Source organism: Oculina patagonica, chromosome 9 (assembly GCF_052425735.1).
Source record: "Oculina patagonica isolate OP01 chromosome 9, crgOcupat, whole genome shotgun sequence".
In the NCBI taxonomy this organism is placed as follows: Eukaryota; Metazoa; Cnidaria; class Anthozoa; order Scleractinia; family Oculinidae; genus Oculina; species Oculina patagonica.
In genome coordinates, this window is record NC_135766.1 from 8,439,908 (window position 1) to 8,466,556 (window position 26,649).

Here is a 26,649-nt window from a genome sequence, read left to right on the forward strand (position 1 = left end):
AAGAATTACTCCAGTCATCATTTTTAATATCCTTTTGTGTCAGTGGTGATCGTTTACAGTGTGTAAGTGATATCTGAAAAGCTCAGATTTGTGTAGCTAAAGCATGTTTAGAAGTGTTAAATACTGTTATAGTGGTATTTATTTGGCGGCATCTACATGCATACAAAATTGTACCACTGACACCATTAATTTTTTTGGTGCCCTCCCATGCATGCATGTCATTCATTTTGCGACTTAAAGGGTGGACATTTACATTTTTGAAACAACAACAAGTTACAACTGCATAGAGCGTTTACCAAGAAGGTGGTAACTTATTGACCAAAAAAAATAAACTGAGATAATTCAACAAGTAACAAATGATTTTGATGTCATATTTAATATCCTTCATCATAAAGCTTACTAACATCTAAAGTTACCGGTACTAGTGATATATTGCTTTAAATAAGGTGTAAATTGTAGATGGAAAATCATGCAACTTTAAACATTTCATCTTTACAGCATAAACCGATAACTTTATTTTGTTTTGTCTTGTAGACATTATCAGTTGAACTGTAATGCCTTTATCAAGTCCTTCAAGCACACTTTGTGTTCTTGTGTTAATCAAACCCTTGTAATAATTATCTGTGGTCACTGTGAGCTATGTTCCTCACTGGCTTGCTTACAAACAGGTGCAGTTTTCTTTAGTGATCCCAAGTATGGCTTTAGTGCTACAACAGGCATCCAGTGATGCAGACTCGGCTCTTTTCTCAGAAAACATTACTGCCTCAGTAGAACACTGTTCACAGAGTCTGTGAGCTATCATGGCATTGAACGCCTGCATCAATCAGTGTTACTCCATCATCTCCAGCTGTGAGAACAAAACGAGAAACAAAATAAAGTTAAGTTAAGTAAAAAAAAAATTATAGTAAATGGTTTGAGCCCAGAAGTATCAGTAGGTTGTATAGTGTGATCATCCGGGTGAGAGCGGTTGTGAGAAGAGCTGTTGTCGTTGACTGACGTATCCACAACCTGAGCAGAAGTCATCTCTGAAAATGACTTGCTCAGGTTGTCGAAATGTTAGTCAAAGACAACAGTTCTTCTCAGAACCACTTTCACCCGGATGATCACACTATACAATCTACTAATAAATATTCAGGTTTCATTAAAGATGCACATAATGAAGGATGTATAGGTAAATTCTTAACAAGTAGCAGCAACACTCCCTAGCATTTCCAAGTTAAGAATACATTATAACAATGATTGACATACCAAATCATCAGCATCCTCCATTGTGTCATCAACTGGAGCTTCTTCTTTCTCAGGTGCTCCATCTTCCAAGAACTATAAACACAATAAATTATTTCAATATTAAAAATCTGTATAACAATAAATAAGTCAAGACCGGCCAATCTAGAATTAATAAGGTCAACCCTCCAAGTTAAGACCATAAGGAAATAAAGTTCAGCCTAGTTTTTTTTTTGCCCAAGATTTGTATCTTAAGTAACATCACTGCAGGAGAGCAAATATTTTTTTTCTCTTGAAAGGACAATATCATGATACAGTCAACTCTCGCCTTGCGGACACCCCGCTATTACGGACGCTCGATATTACGGACAAAATTCAGATCCCTGGCGAAAGTTATAGAGGTTTGACTGGAAATGACTCCCGCTATTACGGACTCTCGCTATTACGGAATTACGGACACTTTCGTGGTACCAAAAGAACAATTTTATTGTTTTGACTCTCGATAAAGCGGTCACCATGAACTTCTCACATAACGTTATCACGGAAAATTGCAGTGTGTTGAATACTATTTGTCGAAACACAATTCAGAAGTCTTCTGCAATAATTATTTTTGCATCAATCGCTTCAGTAGCTGTACACCAGACTTTGCTTTTTCACTTCAGCTTGCGCCCTTTTCTTCCAGACGACTGCTTTGGAGAAATCAAACCCTCGACCATTGCCATTCTCCATACCTAACGACTACTGAGTTGTTTCACGACTGTTGATAAGCTCGTCATAACCCATACTATTTAACCTATGTTAATGCCATTTTTTTCCTCACACCCCACTATTACGGACTCTCGCTATTACGGACACTAAACGAAGTCCCAAGCGTGTCCGCTATAACGAGAGTTGACTGTACACATGTTACATGTAAATCTTACTTCTTTAGCTTGAGCATCAGTTATGTTACTGTCAGGTGCTTCAGTTTGACTGATAAGTGTAACTTGTTCTGCAAAACAGTAAAAGATAATCATTATATTCTGCACTTCTATATACAATTTCACTGATTCAAAGTGGTTCCTGTGAGTGAGTTAAAAAATTAAACAAACAAGTGTAGTACATGCCTCTACATCACATACATGTATTCTTATTATTAAGTTTAGCCAGGAACTGGATTGTTTAGCTCAATTGCCATGCTAATTTCAATGTCCAGCTTATTCAGAACACCTCTGAAAGAAAAAAACATAACTGAAAGCCAAGTATAACTAAATCATTCTTATACATGTACCTCTTGACAGCAGAAGCCAAAATTCATGGCCTCTTTGGTTAATTATTTTCTCTTTCAGTTCTTGAAGAAACTTGTTTAGCATTTCAGATTCTCCAGCCTGAAAAATTCACACAGGTTTGACAATAACAGTTCAATATTTACAACAGAGTTTAGTTCAGTTGCATGGGAGGGGTCCCACTGAATTACCTACAATATATTATAAAATAAATTGTTGAGTTACTGTTAGTAGTAGATCTGATTTACAGTGACAGTAGTTACAGTCAAGCCTCTAAAATACAAGACAAAGAAAGGCCTCGGGCCCATTTCTCAAAGGTACCGAAACTGAATTTTTTTGCACCCAGAAAGCTATAGCAAAATCTCAAACCCATGATCAGTGCTCGAAATTAGAAAAAAATCCAGGTTGTCCTTAGGGCAAATGCCGGACAACCTAACCCCTGAGTTTGGTTGCCCTGCTGAGGGATTGGTTGTCCATATTAAGTGTTCTATGTTTTTTGGTTAATATTTTTGTCCTCAGGCCATGAGATGATAACATTTTTGTAACAATTAACAGTGGTGTGAAACAGCTCATCCAAAACAAACATTGCAGAATTCCTTTATAATAAATGAACACAACACTTTCACTTACTTCAAACGTTAATGAAAATACTCCTTTGTACTTTCAGAAGCAGTATAAGTAATTTTAAAAATCCCTACATCCGCAAAAACACACCAAACTCAAAACAGTTAAATATAAATTATTCTCAAACAAGATGCATCTCAGATTACACCTGGGTGTCAAATGTGTTCGCTTAAAAAAGCCAAAAAATTCTGTACTATAGATTGAAATATGAAAGAAACTTGAATTAAACTTTGCTCAGAATTGAATTTCATTTACAGGGCCCCCGTTGATACCAGTCCTGCGACTGAAGGGGTCACACTGTTTAAATATCAGTTATTATTCAAGATGAAGGCAAGAAATGCATTGTTGGATGATCACGATAATGTAAGTTCTTGGGTTGTCCGGTGGTTTTTTCTCGGGCAACCAGCCCTTTAATTTTCTAAAAACGGGTTGCCCGAACGCACTTTTAGTCGTCTCGGACGACCGGACAACCGCTAATTTCGAGCACTGCATGATTATACAGAACTGTTGTTTACAATCATATTTTTGATATGAACAGAGTATACAAAGTTTCAGGCCTATACACTTGTCTGTTGTTAAGATAGAGATACAGTGTAGCTAAAAATGGCTTTGCAAGCAGGCTGAAAAGTTTCCAGGGCTTTAGAGAAACAGGCTCCAGAGCTGAGTGTCTGTAATTATGGAGGTGTCCATATTATAAAGATACAGATTATACGAATTCTGATTTATCTGGGAGCAAGCGATCAATTGACTGTCCTTATGTATACATAGGGGTGTTGTATTATGGAGGTGTCCCAAAGGAGAGCTGGTTTCCCACTATACCTTTATAGCCTCTTTTCTCAGGGTTTTAACACAGTCTAGTGCCTTAGCATAAAACTGGTCTCTGAATGAATCCAGGACTAATTGTAGGATGCGCTCCCTCATCTGTTTGGCAGCTATATGATGATTGAACAAAACAAAATCAAGAGAAGTAACTGTCATTATTATTACAACAATTGCAGTAAAAATGGGAAGGAGATGATATGAAACACTGTGTTTGTATAGACATCTGATCTTACATGATTTCTGTGAAATTGAATTTCTGTAATATTAACAATAAAAAATGTTAACTCAATGTCTGAAAGATCTAATTTCACGACATAAGCTGGAAGTGACACAATCCAATTTTGACAGGGTTTCACTGAAACAAAAGCCATTTATATGTCACTACTTAGAGCTTTCCAGCTGCTACTAATAAGTTTTGAAAGGCCATGTCTTGCTGAAGCTGAAGGGTTCAGTAAGCATCAATAGACAACATACCTTCATCAAACCTATCTTCATCCCTTTGACTGATCATAGTACAGAAATCACCAACTGGGTCAACTGTGCCAACCTGAATGTACAAGTAACTTGATCAACATTTGTCGACATAATAAGAAAATCTCGATGATTTGGTAAGTGCAGAATGCAATATGGAACAATTGAAAGTATGATGTTTTATATATGATCGTGTTTATTTGGTTTATTTTACTTTCGGAAAAACTGTTCACAGGCTACTTGTATTCTTTCCCAGGTGTTCCTTACGCTAATCTTTGCAAACATAACACGACACTTTTGTTCGTTTGTAACAAAATACTTTTGTCTTCCTTGAAAATGCGATAACATGAAACGTTTTGTTTTTTGTTTGTTTTACGGCGGCATCGATGACATTTGTTTAATTTAATTAAGTTACGGTTTAGACTGCACGAAAGACGATACTCAAAAACTAAAGAAACAAATCTAATCAAAAAACATATTTTTCGACAGGTTTGTTAAAATGCAGTACAGCTAGGATATTTGTTTCCTGGTTATCAGGTGTTCACGCCGAAAACCCCGGTGCAAGTTTTTGCATACCTAATAACGAAAGCGCTTTGAAAGTCTCAAAATCTAATTTAAAGAAGTCTACAGGAAGCCTACCGCAAACATGCAATACAAGTGATGTTCATGATAGTTCCAGAAAACAACGTAGACTAATCTGCGCATGCGTTTGGTGTAAATTACGTTGAGTAGTACCACAAGGAGAGCAAAGGTTTTACTGAAACAAATATATATCTTTGAGATCCTCATGTAAAAGTAACGTAGAATGTGCTCCACGTTTTACTTGGGGGGTATGGTCAGGTGCTCCCACCCCAACCCCCTCCACAGGAATAATTAATTAATTGATATTAATTAATTAATTGACTATTAAAGTTTACACGTTAGCGCACTAGCGGGTTAGCGGACGACAGCCCCAACAAACCATCACAATAGTGCATTCTGCACTAAAAATGATATAAATTGCATATTTCCACCAATTTACAAGATTGTATACCTGTGTGATTTCTCTCTTTGCCAAACTTGCCATGCTAAAGTCAGTTTCATCATGAACATCTGTTCTGCTGGTTGATGGCTCTCCATTTGGTTCATCTCCGCTAAAGATAATATAACAAAAACCCTGGTTATGCAATTAACGTTTGTTTACACACTTTGATTTTTAACAGTACAGTGCAAAAAGCAATCCTCTAGCCTGTCTTTTTAGTCCCTCCTCCCATCCAGTTCTTCAAACTCACCACCCCTTCCCCCCCCCCACCCTCATCAATTAAGAGCATCCCCCACACCACAGTCATAAACCAAGACAATTTATGAACAGGAAAGCAATTGCTTTGGTGTACTTATAGGTTTTTTTAGATCTATCCACCCACCACATATGACATCAACATGTACGTACATTGCTTTGAAGACATTTTCAGCTGATGTTTCTTTCTTCTTCTCTATTTTTTCAAGGCGGAACATATCCTAGAAATGGAAACAATCACAGATACTTTTAAAAATTCCATCCAATTAAACAGATTTAAATTAAAAAGAATTACCATAATTTAAGTTAATCCCCCCTCTCTATGCTCTCTATGTGACAATAATTATGAGGACAAGGGTAAAGTATTCAGTTCATTTGAGTGTTTTATTGAGTAGTCTTTGGTAGTGTTATAAAGAAATTCAAGCATAATTTAAATCATTGTTTCTGCCCGTTGATAATTTAGATATAATTTTTACCTGTTATTAAGTTTTTTTTGGTTTTAATTATGAATTTTAGACACTTAACAAAAGGCTCGTGCTTCTAACCTTCACTTTACTACACTCAGGAGCACACCTTGCTTTGAACTCTGCACTGGGTTCCAAGTAACTAAGAAAAATAAATCAAAATAAGACTTTGGTATAAATAGTGGGTTATAAATTATACAAATAAGAAACAAAACCAGAGCCGGGCCCGACAACTGTCTTGTATTGCATTCTCCTTGGTTGGTCTGTCCGTCAGTTAGTCAGTCAATAAGTAACAAAGCTAACTGTTGTGCTGCATTGGTAGACAAGTGAATACTTAGTTGATTATCAAAAGTCAATAAAGGTTAATATAAGTTGCCATAGTGAATTTCAAAGCCTAGGGCTGATTGTTCTGATTGTTAGCTGAGCAAAGCTCCAATGAAGGGCTTACTATAAACACTTGAATTTTCAGCTTTTCCAAATTTACTATTTAGTTTATTAAGGCAGTTTACTAAGTTTTTAGGTGAGCTGTTCTCACTAAATTCTTGCTATAGTCTGCCTTATTTGGTACTTACAGTACCAACAGAGACTTAATTGTTTAGGAAACTCTGACCCATAATAACACATGTGACTGACTAACTCTGGGTCATTGTAATCTTGAAAAGGATCTTTGCCATTGTTGCTTACACACACACACTACATGTATCATATGAGACACTGTGGGCTGTATATTAGTCAGAAGAAGTACCTAAATGTCAGGGGACATGCAGTTTGCAAGCCGGACACATTCAAGCTAAAAAAATAGCAACTTTCTCAGAAAATGGGATGGAATGCGTCCTTAATTCAAGAGGCTGAAGTCCTAAAATTAGACATAAAATTTTGATTGTCAACCGATGAACAAATACGTATGGCGGTCTTATGTACTTGGCAATTGCTAGATGTACATGTCGGTCTATTAGAAGGAGGTGCCTCTGTACAATTTTGATGTTTGGGTTATAGAATAAGTTAATTGTAATTTTTGCCACAAAATAATACTCTATTCAGATAAATTCACCTTGCAATAACAGGCTCTAAGTCTGGTAAAGAAGGGTCATCTGGATTAAGAGCACGATGTTGAATGCACTGTAAACAATGACAAAAAGTGATTATAACATAGACTATGGTGACAAACTTTGAACATTCTAAACATTTTCTACTAGTTCAGTTACTGTTTAAGCATCACAAATGGTATCTGCTGTTTCTGTTTACCTGAAAAACTCTCTGTCGAACTGGGTTAAAAGTTGTTTTACATTTTAGTGCTTCTATAGGCTGCCCATCTTCATCTCTGAAAAATTACAAGACTGTAAGTTTATGATAAAAAAAATTAAAAATGTAGATCTTAAGGAAATTATCAATGCACATGTCTTGAGAATAATTAATTAAATCCGTTTACTTGCTTCTTAGTATGCAGTCATCAGATACATATACATGCAGACTATTCAATTTTTAAATCACAAATGCTGCGTGCACACAACTACTATGAAAATTATAAATCGACTTTTCATTTTGAAACCTGCATCAATTAAAGAAACATATTAAATAAAAATTTTGATTGTCAACCGATGAACAAATACGTATGGTGGTCTTATGTACTTGGCAATTGCTAGATCTACATGTCGGTCTATTAGAAGGAGGTGCCTCTGTACAATTTTGATGTTTGGGTTATAGAATAAGTTAATTGTAATTTTTGCCACAAATACTCTACATCAATTAAAGAAACTTCTTGTTCAAAGCAGAGTGGATGAGGAAGAGTTATGAAGACAGATACATTGTACTGTTAAAAGCATGAAAGACGATAATTATTGATACAGCAATTTGAAATCATGTAATAAACTCAGAACTGCTACAGTTACTAAAATAGTAATATTAATGCATTATATCTAATGATCTCACCGTTGAGCATCTGTTAAGTCCATAGCGGTGATAAGATTGTCTACAGCATCCTGCTGCTCTCCTAACAACAATTAATAAGCAAACCATTTCAAATAAATTTAAAAGAGCAAAATAATGTACTTCAGAACCGGCATATACTAAAACCCGAAACAACGAAACGAAACCACCGAAACGAAACGACCGAAAACACCGAAACGAGCGAAACGAAACCGCCGAAACAACCGAAACGGCCGAAACGAGCGAAACGAAACGAAATCACCGAAACAAGCAAAATTTCAAGATTTTCGCCACTTACCGTACTATACACCCCGTTTAGCCTACTATACACTCTGATTAGCCTACTATAAACCCCGGTTAGCCTACTATACACTCCTGTTAGCCTACTACACACTCCGGTTAGCCTACGTTTCACTTAGGTTAGCCTACTATGCACTCCGGTTAGCCTGTTTACGGTTAGCTCTCAATAATTGTAATGGGTTTTGCTTGTTTCGGTGATTTCGTCTCGTTTCGCTCGTTTCGGCCGTTTCGGTTGTTTCGGCGGTTTCGTTTCGGTCGTTTTGCTCGTTTCGGTCGTTTCGTTTCGTTGTTTCGGGTTTTAGTACATGCCTTCAGAACCAAAACTGAACCACAACATGTACATGTATAGACAAATACATACTGTAATTATAATTATGAAGCAAACAACATGTTCTTGTAATCATCATAATGAATATTTTTTCCTTAGTGGCCATTTGGCCACTGACTGCTCAAGTTTGGTTAAGCTTGCGCTTTCAATCCTTCTTCTCAATTTTAACTGCCAGGCTGGCGACTGCGGTTCCAATTTAGTCGCCAGGAGGGTTGTTAAGTAGGAATTTCTACAATGCATATTAAGTTCATAATTTACACTTTGAAATTAAAACTTAAGATAAATAAAATAAATATAATTAAAATTACATAAATTATTGTCCTCACCAGATGGCTCCCACTTCTTGTTTTCATTAAGAGGTGCAAAGGCAAACTGTCTGAGATCCTCTAAAAATGGCAGAGCAGTGAACAGGAGACACTGGTGTCAAAGCAAAACAGTTAATACTTGATTATGTCAGGAAAGGTCAGGATGTTTCTACCATGGCACAAGGTGGCAGTTCAATAACAGCAAGTTAATAAATTTACTGTTACTGACACTGTATCATAATGTATGGTACTTAAAATTGCAATTAGAAAAATTGGAACATAGTTGGCAAGTCAGTGCATGGGGATGAGTGTTTGACATGTGTGAGCCCAAACACACATAGAAGGGAGCATGCTGAGAGTACATGTATAATGGCGAGAAAAAGAAGACCAGCCATTTGCCAGATGGAGCGAGTGAAGAAAAAACTCCAAAGTGCAAGACTGCTGAAAAATAATTCAACAACTTTTAAAACACCTATAATGTAAAATTGTACAAATTTGCATTTGTTGGATAAATAAAAAACACAATTTTGTGCCTCATTCTACATGTACAAAGCACTAGCTGGATCAGTTTTCCACAATCCTGCACCTCACTACATGTTATGTATGAGATATGATGCTTTCAGCAAACAAGAAGAGACGATAATCAACTGAAGAGAGCATAGCATGAAGTTAGAAAATGTTTCAACAATATTTACCTCATAGTCTTGCTTGATGTGTGGTGACAGGAAACCTAGCTTTGGGGCAGCATTCTTTGCTCGGCAATATCTTACAATGGCCACAGTGTTGAGTTCATACATGCCATTTATAAATGCTGACAATGCTACTGCAGCATGCTAAAACAGTGAAATAAAAGTATCATTAACAAATAATAATTTATATGGATTCCATTGCCTCTGTTTCAAAACGGGTCTACGTGTGAAACCATTCAAATGAAAATGAGTTTGATTTGCATGAATTCAAAATGGACTGGTAGGTGAAACTCATTTTCGTATGAATGGTGTCGCACGTAGACTCGTTTTGAAACAGAGGCAAAGAGTCACTCGGAAAGCTTGCAACCTATTTGCTATAATATATGATGGAACGTTGTGTTTGATTACCTGGTCACCTGGCTGGGGAACAAAAGCTATAACATTCTCTCCTATGTACTGGTATCTTTTAACCTGTGGAATAAAATTAATAGTACCTAGTTACATAATAAAATTTGGTTTGTATCTGATCTTAAAAAGTTGGTAAAAACGTATAAAAAACTGAATTTTCGGTAACTCTCTGTTACCTTCATCAGAGTTAAAATTGGTTCAGTTTTTGCATAATAAGTATTTTATACACCGCCGGTCTCTAGGGATGTTCCCAATGTTAAATAAACTTGTGGGAAATGCACATGCTCATTCACATGCACATGCACATGCACAAAATGCACATGCACATGCTCATTCATTCAACTGTGTGAATGAGCATGTGCATTTCCCACAAGTTTATTTAACATTGGGAACATCCCTAGAGACCGGCGGTGTATAAAATACTTATTATGCAAAAACTGAACCAATTTTAACTCTGATGAAGGTAACAGAGAGTTACCGAAAATTCAGTTTTTTATACGTTTTTACCAACTTTTTAAGATCAGATACAAACCAAATTTTATTATGTCAAACACTGATCGCCCAAATAACAACAGTACCTAGTTACCTTGGGTTTTTAAAAAATATCATGCAATATTATATGCCTTGTCTGCAACTATTCTGAGAAACACACAGTTTTCTGAGATCAGGGCTCAAGGAAAATTGTGAGCTTCAAGGAATTGGCAATGTCCAATTATGACAAACTTTTCTGTATACCGTAGAATTCCTGATATAGGGCTAAATGTTACAATATTATATGTTTTTAACTTAAAAACGTATTGTCGTCAACACTCCTGTGGCTCATTTTGAAACGTTTTTTTCCTTCCGCTTTTAAGCCCTCCCGGATATAAGCCCCTCCGCTTATAAGCCCACCCAAAACCCCTTACGAAGTTGTATAAGCCCAGGGCTTATAACCGGAATTCTACGGTATACATTGTAACAACCAAAAACCAGTTACCATGTCCATTGGTTCATACCTACACATATTATTGGTATTATAGCCTTTATTATATGTAAGGGAATACTGTGTTTCCTTATAATGCAGGCTAGATAACGAGAAGTGGCATGGGTAAAAGGGTTCTAACAAAAGCACAGTAAAAAATATTTTTTAAAATATTTTCCATCCAAACACAAGTAAAAAAAAGAGAAACAAGATCTCTAAAAATTATAAATAGTTTACTGATGATGTGAATAATAATATAGTCACTTACATTTTCATTTGAAGTAAAACACAGCACAGATAAACATCTCTCTGTAGGTAGCTTCATGCTGTCCTTGTCAATCTTGGTCAAGGGAACTAGTGTCTTCCCATAGCGATAACCTACATACAGTGTCCACGGCAACAGTTAGGATGGATAGTTACGTAACCTGGTAGACATTAGTGTTCAACTGATTGAATAACGACCTGTTTGATCAATTTATTATGAATTCAAATGGCAAGAATAGCTATTTACATTTTCTCATATGCCATGACACCCTTGACATAAATTTTAAATGTGGCTAACGTAATGCAATTTAAATGTAATTAAGGCTTTAAAATGTAAGTTAAAGTCAAGCCAAAGCTAGTCAGCAGTGATTAGTGGAACATGCGCCGTGATGTGACACACAGGGTTTTCCAATCTGTATGTTTTGTGCATTCCAGCTGTGTGTAGTTGGGCAGTTTGTTTCTAGCTCTGAAATGTGCATTTGTGTTGTTTAAATAAATCTCTGTTGAGTGTTATGCATTTCAGTGTACATAGAGTACTTGAAAACCATCATCATGTTGAAATAAAAATAAGAATCAGAGTGGACAACAAATTTAAAGCACAATTTACATGTAGAACTATAAAATTATACAGTACTTTGAAGTGACGTACTGCATTGTACTCACTAGTGCTTTGTACAGTATGGGACAACTTTACTTTAAAATTTTATAATATTAAATTTTGTACAAGTACCCTGTGCAACATTTTCCTTGTCGACTTCAGTGTCGTCTTCATCATTCAAGTGGTGCGACCTCTGCATTTGTACCTCCATTGACTCAGGGTTTGGCGACATTTGGGATACAGCTGACAGCTTCTTCCATGATGCTAGTTTCTCCTCCTTTACCTTTACAAGTACATGTATAACAATTTCACATTAACCCCTTTCACTACTAAATTCTAATGAAGATCAACAATATGAAAGTAGATTGACAATTTAAGACATGCAGGTATGGGTAAGACTTTAGTTACCCTGTTGTATCCATAAACATTTATTTTCAACTGTGAACCAATCTCCAGGGGTCCTCTGAATACTGTAACTTGTTTGACTGATCTTGTCTGGAAAAAACTCAGCATGGGAAGAACATGACTGAAAAAGTAAATAAAACAATTATTCAATAATTAACATTAAATATTATTGAAAGAAATGAAGAATCATTCTCAAGTCTAAAAACAATTCTGAGCCACTGGTGATCTACCCTACATGCATGCTAACCAATATTTGTTTGGTTTTCAAGTACATGTTTTGTGTACATTTATGGTGCCCTGGGTATCCTGGTTCAAACCCTGGCTGAACCAAGTGTACTGTTAGTATTGAAGAAATTAAAAGCATACCTGAAGGAATAAGTCTCCCCATCTAAAGCCTCTAACAACTGTCTCATACAATTCTCTCCAGCCACCTTCATGTGAGAGTCACACATAACCATTAGAAGAAGAAAAGTATTTTACATTGATCACTATTTCCTGCTTTGCAGAACATATCATACACATTAAAATTGAGCTTGGGAAGGCATGATCCCCTTTTGGCTTCTTCACCTAGCCTGGAACTAAGAATACTCAAAGAAAACATAGGCACGCTAAGCGTGCAGGAGTTATTTTTTCAATTTATGGGGTGGCTTGGGGAGAAACTGGGTGATTGTCCTGTTGCGATGGTTTATGCCATGGGTTGAGCTATTTGTGTATGGCGCCCCACGGAGTCACTTTTTTGCACAAAGTTTGCTTGCAAACAAAATAATTTTTACATGCATTTTGATACATCAGAACTGTTTTATTTAATGCGGAAATTTTCATCATTTAATTAAAAAACAAAACTAATTCAATTGTCAAAATGTCACAAAATGGCACGTTCTTATTCTGTTTAAGGCGGTTATTTTGTTGCTAGCTTTGTAGCAACCGTAACGGGTTACTTTTGTTTGTTACGGAATACTTTTGGCTTTTTGCCAAACACTGTAACATGATACCGCTGTTTTTCTCACTTTTGTAACATGACACCTTTGTTTTTTTAAAACGAACCCCGTGTAAAAAAGACACCCCGGCGGGGATCCCGCCACGAACCGGGATTCCGTCAAGATTCCGCCGAGATCCCGTCAAGATGGCTATATCCCGCCGGGATCCCGACCGGGAAAAAATTCCCGGCACGTCGGGATCCCGCCAAGAATCTTGCCGAGACCGGGATCCCACCAAGAAAACAGACTTCCCGCCAAGATCCCGCCTGGGTAGAATTTCCCGCCACGGATCCCGGCTAGAATCTTGCCGGGAATTATATTCTCGCCAAGATCCCGGCAAGAAAAAAAAAAAAGGCAAATTTTTCACAGCGTGAATAAATCTCTTTAGCGTTCCCGGCGAGATTCAACTCACTTCTCAGTTCTCACCGGGAAAAGTCGATGCTTTGAAATTCTCACAAATAGTATTATGCTGTGGTCGGAATGCAAGTCATGGCGTGTATTGATGAAATAAACTTAAAGTACTAATGAAAGTAGTAATTAAACCAGTTTGATTTTTAAAATGTCGAAAAAAATATAATACATGACGGTGAGCCGCGGAGGTAATTCCCAGGAGGAAAGTTTTATCAGTCTAGACGAACTGGCGCGACAAAGAGGCGCGTGATAATAAGTGAAGATAAATTAAAAAATAAGAATTTTTGTTTTTTTCGGTTTGTTCGCAGATGATCGAAATTTTTGTTTTTTTCAAGTTTTTTTTTAACTCTTTCTTTCTTTTCTTACCTTTGAGGAACCTTAATACCTTTGAGTAATCCAATGACAAAAGCCAATGGCAAATTTCTGTCGGCCTTTTTCTTCCAATTGCAAAATAATGCACTCGGGAATCCGCTGTAATTGCGCTTTTTGCCTTGAAAAAACATCTAGATGCTATTTTAATTGTGGCTCCGAAGAGGATATGAAAGAGATTTATATTTTTAGAGCTTATTTACCTTCCCGAAGACCACCCAGATAGCGAAGAATATTCCCGCCTTTTCCCGCAAGGTGTCGTGAACTGAGCGTTTCGATTGGCTGCCTTAGGTCACGTGGGACATTGTACACGCCACCCTCGGGAAGAGAAAAATTTCATTTCAGTTGGAGGATGAAGTGTTTCTGTGTTTGCTCTTTACAACCAGGGCTGGAAAAATGTGTTTTTTGGCTGCTTTTGTTATGAACTTGAGTTTAGAATCGACCTTACTTCAGGGAAGAGCTCCTCTGTGGAAACTGCTGGAATTTGCTGTTAATTCGAGCGACAGCTTGTTAATTTGACAGCGCCATCTTGTGGAATTCGTCAATGGACTTGTTGAACTTCGAACAGTGGAAGGAGATAGACATTTTGAGTACGGGCCATTTAATGCGAAGTTGTACCTGTTGATGCTTGAGACGTAAACTTATGCTTAAATATTGTATTGTTATTTAAAAAGCTTCGGGAAAGAATGCTCCTTCGTCTTCGGCGGTTTGTTCGCAGATGATCGAAAGATAGTTCGCTCGTTTGGTAGTTCACATCATTGCACCTTCCTTCGCTTGAGCACAAGGTAAAGGTTAGTTGCCTTTATGTATTTGTTGTCTCGTTCAAAACATTTCACAGAAGAATATTCGCTTTTTTGCGTGTGAACTAAAGCTCGCTCTCTCCGACTTGTGCAACCATTGAGAAATATATGTGCTTGGTAGCAAAACTGTGGCCATCTTTTTCTGTAAGCTTCTGTAAATAAATGATGTTGTTTTGATACAGAACCAGTGTGTTTGTTTTGCCGGTATGCGAAACGCCAAGATATGTTTACTATGGTTTTAATTAGTTTGTCAGTATCTGATCTACGCTGTAAATAAATGCCAGAATTCCTGCCATGAATCTCTTCGAGAAAAGAAATTGTCGGTAACCAAAATTCTTGCCGGGATCCTTGCCATGAATCTTGTCAAGATTTTGGCAGCAGGGAATTTCTCTTCAGGCCAAGAACTTAGCGAGATTCTCCGCAAGATAATTCACCGGGAATCTTGGCGGGATTATGGCCGCCGGGAATTCGTTTCCCGCCAGGAATCCCGGCCGGCATCCCGCCGGGATCCTGCCGGGATTATGGCCGCCGGGATTTTTATTCCCGGCAGGAATCCCGCCGGGATTCCTGCCGGGAGGCGGGATCCCGGCGGCCATAATCCCGCCAAGATTCCCGGTCCCGTCCCGCCGGGATCCCCGCCGGGATCCCGGCAAGATCCTGCCAAGATCCCGGTTGGTTTTTTACACGGGACGTAACACGATACCCTTGTTTTTCTCAAAAAAGCCACGTCTTCATATAGACATTGAACGAAAAGTACTATAATAAACGAAGTAATAAACGAGTCAAATAAAAAAACCACTCTCTTCGGAAAAGTTCTTTAAAGCGCAGTACACCTGGAGTATTTGTTTCCTGTCAAAACTGTTCAACAAAGATTTTTGTTCATTCACAACGTAAATTCTATTCAACAAACAAGAACTAATTGAGTTATCAAGTTGTCATGAAATGGCACGCTCTTATTCTGTTTTTGCAATCCATCGTAGTTGCTTTTAACAGAAAAGTTACTTGTACCGGTTCAATGTTTGAACGAAATGTTTTACAGTTGATTTCATTTTACTTTGGCCGCCTGCTTTGCGAAGTTTGTTGGGAAATTAGAAACTTTGTTATGAAGTTGCCAATTACGGTGCGAGTTTGCGAATCAAATTGCAAACATCGATACAAATTTCCCGACTTCGGCCCGACTGAACTTTCCAAGTTTGGTAGTTGAGGAGAAACAAGACATGTTGCTCGTAAGTCATGGCGATTTCTGAACTCGAAGATTTTAGAATTTGTCAAGGAAAGTAGCTTGAAGTGCAAGACAACGTTTCGCATCAGCGATTACGCAAGTGATTTGCCGATAAATAAATATCATGCATGTAGAAATTTGGTCAAATTTTTACTTTTTTGTATGAAAACACATATTTAACGATTTCTGTGAGGCATAATCTTCACTGTCTTCAATTTCAAGTCTTCTGCGTTTGTAAACCGGATGAAACTGGATGGTTTACCCATATGTAAAATTGATTTTAATCGAAGCTGACACGACGCGACGCGACAGAGAAGATTAATTTGTTCGAGACAACATGTTTACGGCTCGCTGAACATAAAAGTTTTTTATTTTTATGAGATTTGTTTCCAACAGTTTAGCGTAGCAAAGCCCTTTTTGATAACATAACTACAGAAGGATTGAATTAATTCGGGCCGAAGTTGGGAACTTTGTATCGAAGCTCACAATTTGATTCGCAAACTACGAATACGTTTCAAATCCATGATAATTCACAACTCACCAATTAATCTTTCAACGAACACGCTGCGACACATAATTTCGTCAGATTACTTCGCCTTTATAAACTGCAATTTGATTGGTTCTGATAGTACCTGAAATCTGATTGGTGTGACAAACAAACATACTTCACTGACCCACTGACTGACTGAGTCACGAAACATCGCGCCGACTAAAGAGCTATTTTGAAAAAATAACTCAAAAATGAGGAGGATAACATTATGAATGAGAATTTAAGTGACTAATAATTTTTTTAATGGTTTGCAGTGTTCTCCCCTGGGATTTTGGGAAGGCCAGGGGTTATTCTCACTGTGATTTTCAAATGTCAAAACCTGATTTGTGTAACTTGTTCCCCCACTTTACTATCGCTGTTCTGTTTCTTTAGCAGAGTAAACTTTGCGCCAGGCTTCGAGAAGCTTTTTTTTCTGTTCTGAGCAATGGCATTTAGTATCCCGCGTACGACTCCTTGAAGTTCCTAAATCCAGGTTTCAAATTGAGGTTGTGTTTTTTTATCTTCAATTTTAAACCAGGCGACAACGATTTTCCTGTGAATCAAGCTAGATGGCTCGCCTGGCCTTAAATACCTAGGGAGACAACTGGTTTGCACATGTATATTTACATGTATTTTCATTTGTTTTTGTGCTAACCTGCTGTGGTGTTCTCTCTTTTCTGTAGTCAGCAGCTGATGTTGAGGGACCACTCTCATCCATGTCATTACTGCCATCCTCATTAGCATCATCATGAAGATCTGGCCCTCTAGTTTGGAAATTCCATATATGACATTGTGTTATTAATAATAAAATATTATGAATTGTTCATTATAACCCACCGATTAATTTTCACATGCACTCATTGGACAAATATCTGCATCATGTGGTACAAAATCGGACAACGGGTATCACTATCTAATTATACTCTGATTTAATATCTGTCAATCAATTTTATAGACGAGTACAAAACAAACAAACAAAGTCACCTTTTCAAGTCTAACTTGTTAATCGTATCACAGTGTTAAAAAATATGTAAACCAAACAACTTGCATTTATTTCAATAGCAGTTACGTCATGATTATCACAGACTGTAGGTTTTTTTTAAGCGCATTGTAAAAATTAATCGGAGGGTTATGAAATAAACGAACCCCTTAATAGCTTGCTGGTATATTGGAGGATAATGCCCTTGGCTGAAAACTGTCCTCAAAATTTCACAGTTGCCCTCGATCGCTTCTCGGCCAACTGTTCATTTTTCTGACAATCTTTCAGCTTCGGGCATTATCCTCCAATAAACCAGACGCCTAAAGGGGTGTTTAGGTGAATGCACTGGCCTGATGGTTCACGCATTGAATTATGAAAACAACAAGTGGTCTTGGATCAAGCCTCAGCAAGGGTGATTCTGTTGTGTTCTTTGACACCCTAACATTTCCTACATGTACATTGTATAGACTCTCCACCCTGGTGCATAAATAGACACAGCCGGTACTCTACAGTAGATCTGTTAGGCAACCTAATGCTCTTTGTAACTTGTGATATGGGTTAGCATCCTATCCAAGATCCTCCCAGAAGTATTCCTTGTAACTCCATGCTAAGGGCATCTTACACCTGTACTGTAGTTTCAGCTGATGGGTCGATCATTTGGTCCCAGTTTAGACTACGCCCTTTTTCCCTTACTGCCCTTGAAATAGGCTAACATTTTGTTTACAGACTCAAATGAGTCAGAAAGTTGCAGTTGTAAATCTATCTGTTGTGGTTCGATTTTACCCTTGGTGCAATTTGGTATTAATTTTTCCTTTTAAAATTTATCTTATATTACCATACACTAGAACAAAGGAAAATACCAAACTGTACCAAGGGTGAAACTGAACCACAACATATACATAACATGATTTCAAAAACAAATTAAATAAATTTTAAACATCCTGAGGTTATAATCTAGGAAGGAATAATGGGCGATATTTCCAGAAAATATCCGTACCATACCATAGACGGCTTTTTGAAAATCCGAGGGCAAGGGTGGGTTCTTTGAACTGGAATTTCGAAGGCACGGGGGGATACTTACGATTGGAATTCCGAAGGTATGGGGAGTTCCAGATCTTAGATTTCCAGAGGAGAAAAAAAGAGGGCTAAAATATGTTTGCACCAGTTTGGGGCAATGTCAAGTTAATGTAGGTTATATCTGTTGAACAAGGGTAAGGAGAAAAGTCTTTTTTTTTTTTTACATTTTCATCCCAGAATCTCTTGAGTCATAATGACTGTCTCTTTGTACAGATCGAGTCATTTGAAACAATTTGATTTAAAATACGCCACATTGGGCGTATTTGCGAACCCTGACAGGAATTCTAAAGAGCTTGATGAAAAAATGAAAAATCTGAACGGGAGGGTGTGTTAACGATTATGGAATTCCGAGGGCACGGGGGGATAACGCATTTTGGAATTTCCGAACAAGGGGGGCTAAAATATGGAAGCTGTCCGTGGTATGGTACTGATATTTTCTGGAATCGCCCAATTAAGCAAAACAGACTCACATTAATGTCAAGTGGATTTCCATACTCTTTAAGCCATCAGTAATGGCTTCCAGTTGGTCATTACCAAACGGCGAATTAAGGTCAGAGAATAGGTAAATCTTTTTCTCACACTTGCCTCTGAAATCAATAAATTGTATGTATTTGCACTCGCTTTAATATCTCAAAATGTCAAAAAAAGTCCACAGAAAGCAATAATAACTAAACATTTATCTCACTTTGTCTGTGCTCTTAACAGGTCCATGCCAACTACAATAGCATCAATGACTAAAGGTGTGTTAAGGTCGATCACCACTCATCAAAAAGGTCTAAGTCACTATCAAAAAAGAACTATTGTCTATGGTTATTATTAATAACAAATTTAAATTATGAGACAGAGGAAACTTAAAACAATAATTATTATTAATATATAATTATATGTTTTTGTTAAGGATACAGTCTGTTTCCACATTGCCTGTAGTAACGTAATAAAAATAATTAATACATAATGAACAAATTGCTAGTGTCTTTAATAATTACAGCCCATACATGTAGGAAGAAAGAAAATATTTTTTTTCTTTTACAATCTAAGCAAGCGACTTTACTTTTAAAGCATTTGCAACAAAAAATTGTCATGGCAATTTCTAGCCCTTCTAAGAAAATATTTTATTTACGACTGGGTTGTTCCATTACAACACATTCGTATACAGTACAAGGCTGTGCTCTAAGAAAAATTACAAGAGCCTAAAGGTTCCAAACTGTGAGATCCAGGGTGCCCAGCATAAAGCTTATATATGAAAGAAATAAGATTATGTGGTTGCCTAAAGACCAAAGTTAGTCACCTGAGGCACCCGGGTGCCCTTAGAGCACAGCCCTGATATATACCGGTAGTTGTTCATATTACCAGATACCTGGTCAGCTCAGATGGGCATTGAAGTTTAAGAAGAAAATTTGAATTAATTAGCCACAGTAAAGGAAAACATGCACTGTACTATTAAGTCAGCATTCGAGTCAAGTTACCCACCAGGCCAACACGTTTCCTATCTCTTTTTTACCTAACATGAAGCGACAGGGAGAATATACGTTCACATGAAATCTACTAACCAGGTGTAATCTGCTCATGAACAAATCGAAGCAGTTCTAAGTCAGGTAAACCAAGATTACGAGCCACTGTGATATTTTCATAGCCTTCATCATTGTCATTCAGATGATTTGATGTTCCTATGAATTTGAAATGTATCGTTCAATGAAGTTACATAACATCGCCTGAAATATCACAACATAAAAACAAACAAGTAAACAAACAAAAAACCTATTGACACTGGGAGATTTTTTTAAAAAAAAAAAACAGACACTTTTTGGACATGTTTTACATTTTTTTGGTCAGTTATAAAATTAATAAGCTCCGAACTTCTCAAAACGCTACTTGCACCTTTCTTTCCACTAGCATCACATTATTTTTATGACATACCTTCAGTACCAAACAGTATTAAAGCAAATTCGTCCTTTGTGTTTGCAAACATCTAAATTTGAAAATCAAAACCACAAATTAAATTTTAACACAGACATTTTATTATACTGTAAAACAACTTTGTTAAATTATTCAGCTTGTGTCACTCTACAACACAGGAAAAAAAACCCAGGCCAGATTGTCCATGGCAAGTAAATTCCACTCTTGGGCAAGTGAAAATAGAAGTTTGGTGGCCTAGTGGGCAAGTGCAATTAGCCTCAGTTGTCTTGCAAGACTGATTTACAGGTAGAAATATGTAAGTGGGGCAAAAGACAACTGAAATTCACAGACGTTCTTTTGGCTCGTCACACAATCTTTGCTCCCCAATGAACATAACGTCTGCTAAAACAAATGACACATTCCTTTCCATTTGTTCCAAAAGATCAGCTGGAGCTCATGTGGAAATGATGTAAGAGCCAATCGCACTAGCTCATAATCTCCCTTGCGGTGATTAGTTTCCCAGTGTTAATTCGTGCTTCTAAATCCTTGCTTCGTATGTAGAGAAAACTCCCCCAAAAGTCAATGGAAAAACTATTTTCTCTGTAGTTTTGCTGAGATCTTTACTGCGAGAATACAACTGAGTATTTGGCAAAAGTTTGGGCCAGTTGAAAGTCCCGCTAGAACCTTGCACCGTGATTTGGAGGTGCGCTGTGACTGGTCTACGTAAAGATTGCGTGAAGAGCCAAAAGAACGTCTGTGCAGGTGGCTTCTTGGCAAGTAGATCTTTTTTTTCTACCATAATCTACTTGAGACACAAGGTACATGAAATAAGGGAAAGGAAGTGTCTATTTAAAAAATCTAGAAGCCAGGACAAGCTACACTCACTGAAGTTAACACATGATTTTGGGTGCAAATTGGAATAAAATTATAGGCACAAGTATTTTTTCAAATGGCTAACAAAATGATTGCACGACCCTATGGCGCAAGTGCATATATCCATGGTGGTGTGAAAATTTTACAAATGCTTATTCATTCCAAATTGCACAAGAGAAATAAGGTCTTCCTTCAGGTCTTGCATTACAGTTTTCATTTCTGGGGCCCAGCCCAGCCCAAGGCTGAGGCTGGCGCCACCAGTCATAAAATGCAGTTTGTGTTGTCGTTCAACATTACATTGTTATAGGGATATATCGCTGACTTGACTTGAGATATATCGCTAGCTCGTTACTTCTGGGAGTGCTCGCTGGCTCATTGAAATCTTATCCGCCATTTTGAAAAGCACCAGGCATGGAGGACAGTCAAGAGAAAGATTACCAGTTAATGAGCGAAAATTTAAGAGTGAATATTTGGAGAGACATATTTACAAGCGATTACTTAAGAGTGAACCTTCCATCGTGAAACTTAGCGAGAGTAAGAGCGACTTATCAAAGTTATCTACATTGAATGAACCTTCCATCGTAAAATTTATCGAGAATCAAAGCGAACACTTATCAAAGCTAACTTTATATCATCTTAAAAAACGTGCTACAAGGCGATCTAGACGTGCTCGTGAACCGAGCAGAATTCCACTGCCATTTCTAAGAGGTCTCAACAAGAAGAATATAAGAAGAATAGCATGTTGAAGAAATTTGTCTTCAAAAAGATTTCAACGATTGAGATACCGAAGTCTTCAGATACGTACTGCTGGGGTTCAATTTATGAGAGACAACCCAGAGAGATTTATTGAGAGCAATACCGAAAATTCATGGCTAAGATATCTGAATAATATGTGTATTCAAGGTACATGGGCTGATGCACTTATCATTCAAGCAGTTGCAGATGCATTAAAAGTTACGATACAAATAGTAGAATCTAATCAAGGCTTTGTACCACTTACCACTGTTTACCCAGTTCAGGAAAGAAATACTTCGTCTACAATTACTATAGGTCATATTGATGAATGCCACTATGTATCAACCACTGCCTTACAATTAAATGCCTCCATTTCAATGTGCAATGAATCAACGAATGATATTCAGTCATCAAGAAATAAACATTAAAAATTATTAGCGAAAATGTAAATATGCGAAAGTTTTCTTAACTTTTGCCTCATCACGTACAATGCCCGGTCACATTCGCGAATTTAACAGGCTAAAGCAGCATTCGAGCCACGATTTGGTACTTAAAATATCGAGGAATAATAACACTGAAGTGACGTTAAGCTTTTTTTGTCACTGATTGTGAATTACGTCAGAAGAGGCCACCACAGAAGAGGGGGGAGCGGTGCAAGAGATTAACTATATTTAAGCAACACAGCGGTCAAACGCCAAGGGCCTGCGTACTAGAAACACTTTCAAGCGAGCTTTTCCTGCCTAAACTATATAAAAATTGCATTTTCCAGACAAAATTGGCAAGACCTAGCAACTTTTTCCCAAAAACTAAGAAAACTAGCTAAAAGCTAAGGTTTATACTTTAACATGTAAAAGAGAAATAAATTTTACATAACTTCTGAGTTTCGACACTCGTAGTCGAAACTCGGGAGATTTCTAAAAATTTTTACATGTAAAAGTACTCTTTTACATGTAAAAGTATAAACCTTAGCTTTTAGCTAGTTTCCTTAGTTTTTGGCAAAAAGTAACAAGCTCTTTGACTTTTGTCCGTAAAATGCTCTTTTTTACATAGTTTAGGCGGAAAAAGCTCACCCGAAAGTTTTACTACAACGCAGGCCCTTGGCGTTTGACTGCTGTGTCTATTTATGCAATCCCGTGTCCCACCCATTGGGCCCCGGTAAGTTCCACGTAGTGGTTCTAGTTGTTTTGTATCATGAGTAGCCTACAGAGGGTGGAGAATTGGATTATCCGTAAAAAGTAAATCCGGTTATAAGCCCCCCCCCCCCCCACCCTCAACTGGATGACAGTACTGAACAGGGACAAATGTTGCTTTATTAAGACTTTTTAACTTAAAAACGTATTTTGAACAACACTTCCCTCCTGGTTATAAGCCCCTCCATTTATAAGCCTACCCAAAACCCCTTAAGGTGGTACATATGGCTAAAATGCGTCTAAAAAGAGCCCATTTTAAGATATTTTATTAACTTTGTTTAAATCCCTAAATTCACAATTCTATAGTAATTTTTACCGTAGAATCCAAATTTGAATTCAAATTTTTCGATTTCCGGTCATAAAGGTGTGAAAATTGACACCTTAAAATGTCACTCAAAATAATAATTACTTTATTTTCTCCATTTCTTTTCTTTGAATAGCTTTCTTCTTTGTACTATCAAATACCTGTATAACAATAATTCTTCTGTGACTTAGCCGCCATCCAGTTGTTATTCCTACAGAAAATAATCGACCATCTCTAAACCAGTCACGTGTCATATCATAATCGGGCATAATATCGATCCGATGCTACGAAAAATGTCGGCTAAGTCAGGGAACTTAGCTCCATTTGTGTGTATTAACTCTGCCAAATTTCACAAGAATTCAATAAAACGCATGGAAAATATTTCTATCTTCGTCTCACACATGCTGAGAATCCGTCGAATTTTGCCTGTTTTTGTGGCTTCGTTCGCACAATTCTTGTCGGCCATGTTTGTTTTCGGTTGTCCATGCTGCATTGGCTTCTAGGTCGCGTATTTCGTGGAAGAAACGAAGAAAATGACGTATTTCGAGCGTGCTACGTGTCCTCAAGAGAAACAAAAGGAGAGTCCCTAGCAACCGCCATAAACAATGGCACTGCGATCCTTTTGTCAGCGGTAACAATGCGCACTTGCCATTACGCATTTATAAGCATTGCGCGTGTTCGAGTAAACATATCGAGTGCACACGCAAGGGTATTTAGATGCTTCGCCGTGGTGATTCAAGTTCTGCTGTTTTTCTGCCTATAATCTTGTAATTTTTTCGGTGAAATTAGTCTGCGAAGGATAAGCGAAATATCCTGCGACAACAGTGGCGTTCTCTTGTGTTTACAGCACACACAAAAGGAGTTGGACGCGCGTATAATTTTCGTACGATCGATCGCGACAAGATGAAAAGTATTCTGGCTGGTTCGAATGCTTCATTAGCTGGAAAGAATTCAAAGATGTTTCCGAACCGTTTTTTCGTGTAGTACGTGAAGTTTATTCTTTGCTGTTGTGGCCTAATCAACATTCGATTTTAGCTTAAAAGCCCACGTCGAGAAAACATCCAACGAAGACATTCAGTTGTGGATTGGCCGGGGATATATTCATAATGAACCAAGATCGATCTGGAGGTTAATACGTATGAAAATACTCTAATAAAGGTGGAATTATTTTCGCCGAAATGGCCATGTAAGTAGTTGCAAGATAAAGTGGTCTAAACTTACATTTCTCAATTGACTTGTCAGCTTTTATTTGGTGATCGCGGTACGCTTTTCGTTGTGTGACTGTGTCCATGTCCCGGCACGGGTTGTTAGCTTCACCATTTGAGATATTAAAGTATTATGAGAGAATATATTGGTATTCGCTGTTGTTATAGCTGGCTGTTTTAGATTTAACTGAGCTTTCAATGCCTGTTGCTTTGCTGTAGCTTCGATGGCATCCTGCAGTTCGCGAGACCGGAAGCGAGTAAACACGCAAAATTTCAAAATGGCGGCTCAAAATGGCGGACCTGACAACGAATTTTAATCTTCGCTTTCTCCAAAAAAAAGCGGACAGCGAGCCTCTACTCCGAAAATAACAACATAACTACACAAAAGGTACAATATAAGCCAAACTGCAAGAAAATTTTTTTTTTGCACTTCAGCCATATGTACCACCTTAAGAAGTTGTATATATAAACCCAGGGCTTTTAACCAGAATTTTACAGGTATGCAATTATGCATGCTCTTGGGCTTATCTGATGGACATATGAAAGTTACCTTTCTCTGTATAATCATGTTGATCGCCTTCACAGAAATCTCCAGGGAGGTGGAGTGGCTGGGGGGAGCCTGACACATTGATGGCCCCACATCCAAAATGATAACAACAGCATCCTGACAAAATACAGTTAACTCTACTGAATGTTTCATAGCTTTCCTCAAACATGTAGGCATTAATGTATAAACCAACACCACATATCTACAGGTATTTCCGTTTTAAACAAGGCCCAGTCGTTTGATGGATCGAGAGTCCATTGGCCTTGGGTCCTGCACTTGAGTTCGACTGAACTGAACTGAACGGTTCGTTTGATAGTTCAAACGTCCTGCATTTTTCAGTAATATCCACTGCAGGTGCTCTTAAACGCTATGATATTCAGTAGGCACATCAGTTAAGAAAAATTGAGGCAAATTAAATAAGCTAAATTTTGAAGTTCGTTTTGAATGAACTGCCATCGATCTATCACGTGTTGATTTTTAACACCATACAATCCCACTTCTGTGTTCAGTTACAATTTGAACCGAATAAAAACACTTAGCTATATTTTTAAACTAAAGGCAAATTTGTAAAATGAAGCTAGCTGCAGCATAAAAACCCCTCAAAGTTCTGCTAAAAAACACCATCTTACTTACCTTTGCAGCCGCCATTTTGTTGTGGTGACGTCACATGTCCGAGTTTGATCTTGCCCAGCGAATTTTCCCGCCAAGACAAAAGAATGTGTGTTCCCTTGGGGACCCCACTGAAATTCGCTGGTCACTCGGTAACGCAATGCGCCGACGAAATGTGGTTGGCGTCAGAAAAATCACTTCAAGGCTATCATTAAAATCAAAATGGTGCAAATAGGAATAGCATGTATTGAGTGGCTTCCGTCCAGGTTTCTGTTCCCGTCTAGAAAATCTGGATGATGCAAAATCGATGTGTTCTGTCAATCGAGATTGACATTTGTATGCACCCCTCACTCGCCTCACTCCGATCCAACTTGAATGACCGTGAAAAAAATAAAAATAAAAAATAAAACAACAACAACAACAACAGCAACAACAAAAGAGTTCTGTTTTTTTTACAGCCAAAAACCTACACAGACGTTTTTGCTCGTCACGCCATTTTTCTTCCCAACGATTGCGTGACGAGCCAAAAGAACGTTACGGAAGAGCCAGGTACTCGCTTTCCTACGTATAGCCTGCGAGCAGGCTCTCTATTCGGG

The 26,649-nt window shown here is 37.7% G+C and overlaps 1 protein-coding gene and 1 long non-coding RNA gene across 2 annotated transcripts in view; one reads left to right on the forward strand and one right to left on the reverse strand.

Annotated features, from left to right (window-relative positions):
- LOC144665824 (uncharacterized) overlaps positions 1-26,649 on the forward strand; it is a 259,439-nt gene that overhangs the window by 90,314 nt on the left and 142,476 nt on the right. The gene's annotated exons all lie outside the window — the stretch shown is intronic.
- On the reverse strand, positions 6-26,231 carry LOC144665682 (X-ray repair cross-complementing protein 5-like). Its single transcript, XM_078526969.1, has 27 exons — positions 26,078-26,231; positions 25,448-25,561; positions 20,612-20,663; positions 20,245-20,361; positions 19,598-19,615; positions 19,380-19,428; positions 19,165-19,281; positions 17,294-17,402; positions 12,697-12,761; positions 12,334-12,451; positions 12,058-12,208; positions 11,332-11,441; positions 10,103-10,165; positions 9,701-9,838; positions 9,027-9,117; positions 8,076-8,136; positions 7,392-7,467; positions 7,198-7,265; positions 6,228-6,288; positions 5,836-5,903; positions 5,440-5,539; positions 4,410-4,482; positions 3,933-4,045; positions 2,495-2,591; positions 2,148-2,215; positions 1,249-1,320; positions 6-847 (listed from the first exon to the last, which is right to left on the reverse strand). Exons 1-27 carry the CDS (start codon positions 26,090-26,092, stop codon positions 830-832), a joined length of 2,202 nt encoding a protein of 733 aa, XP_078383095.1. The 5' UTR covers positions 26,093-26,231; the 3' UTR covers positions 6-829.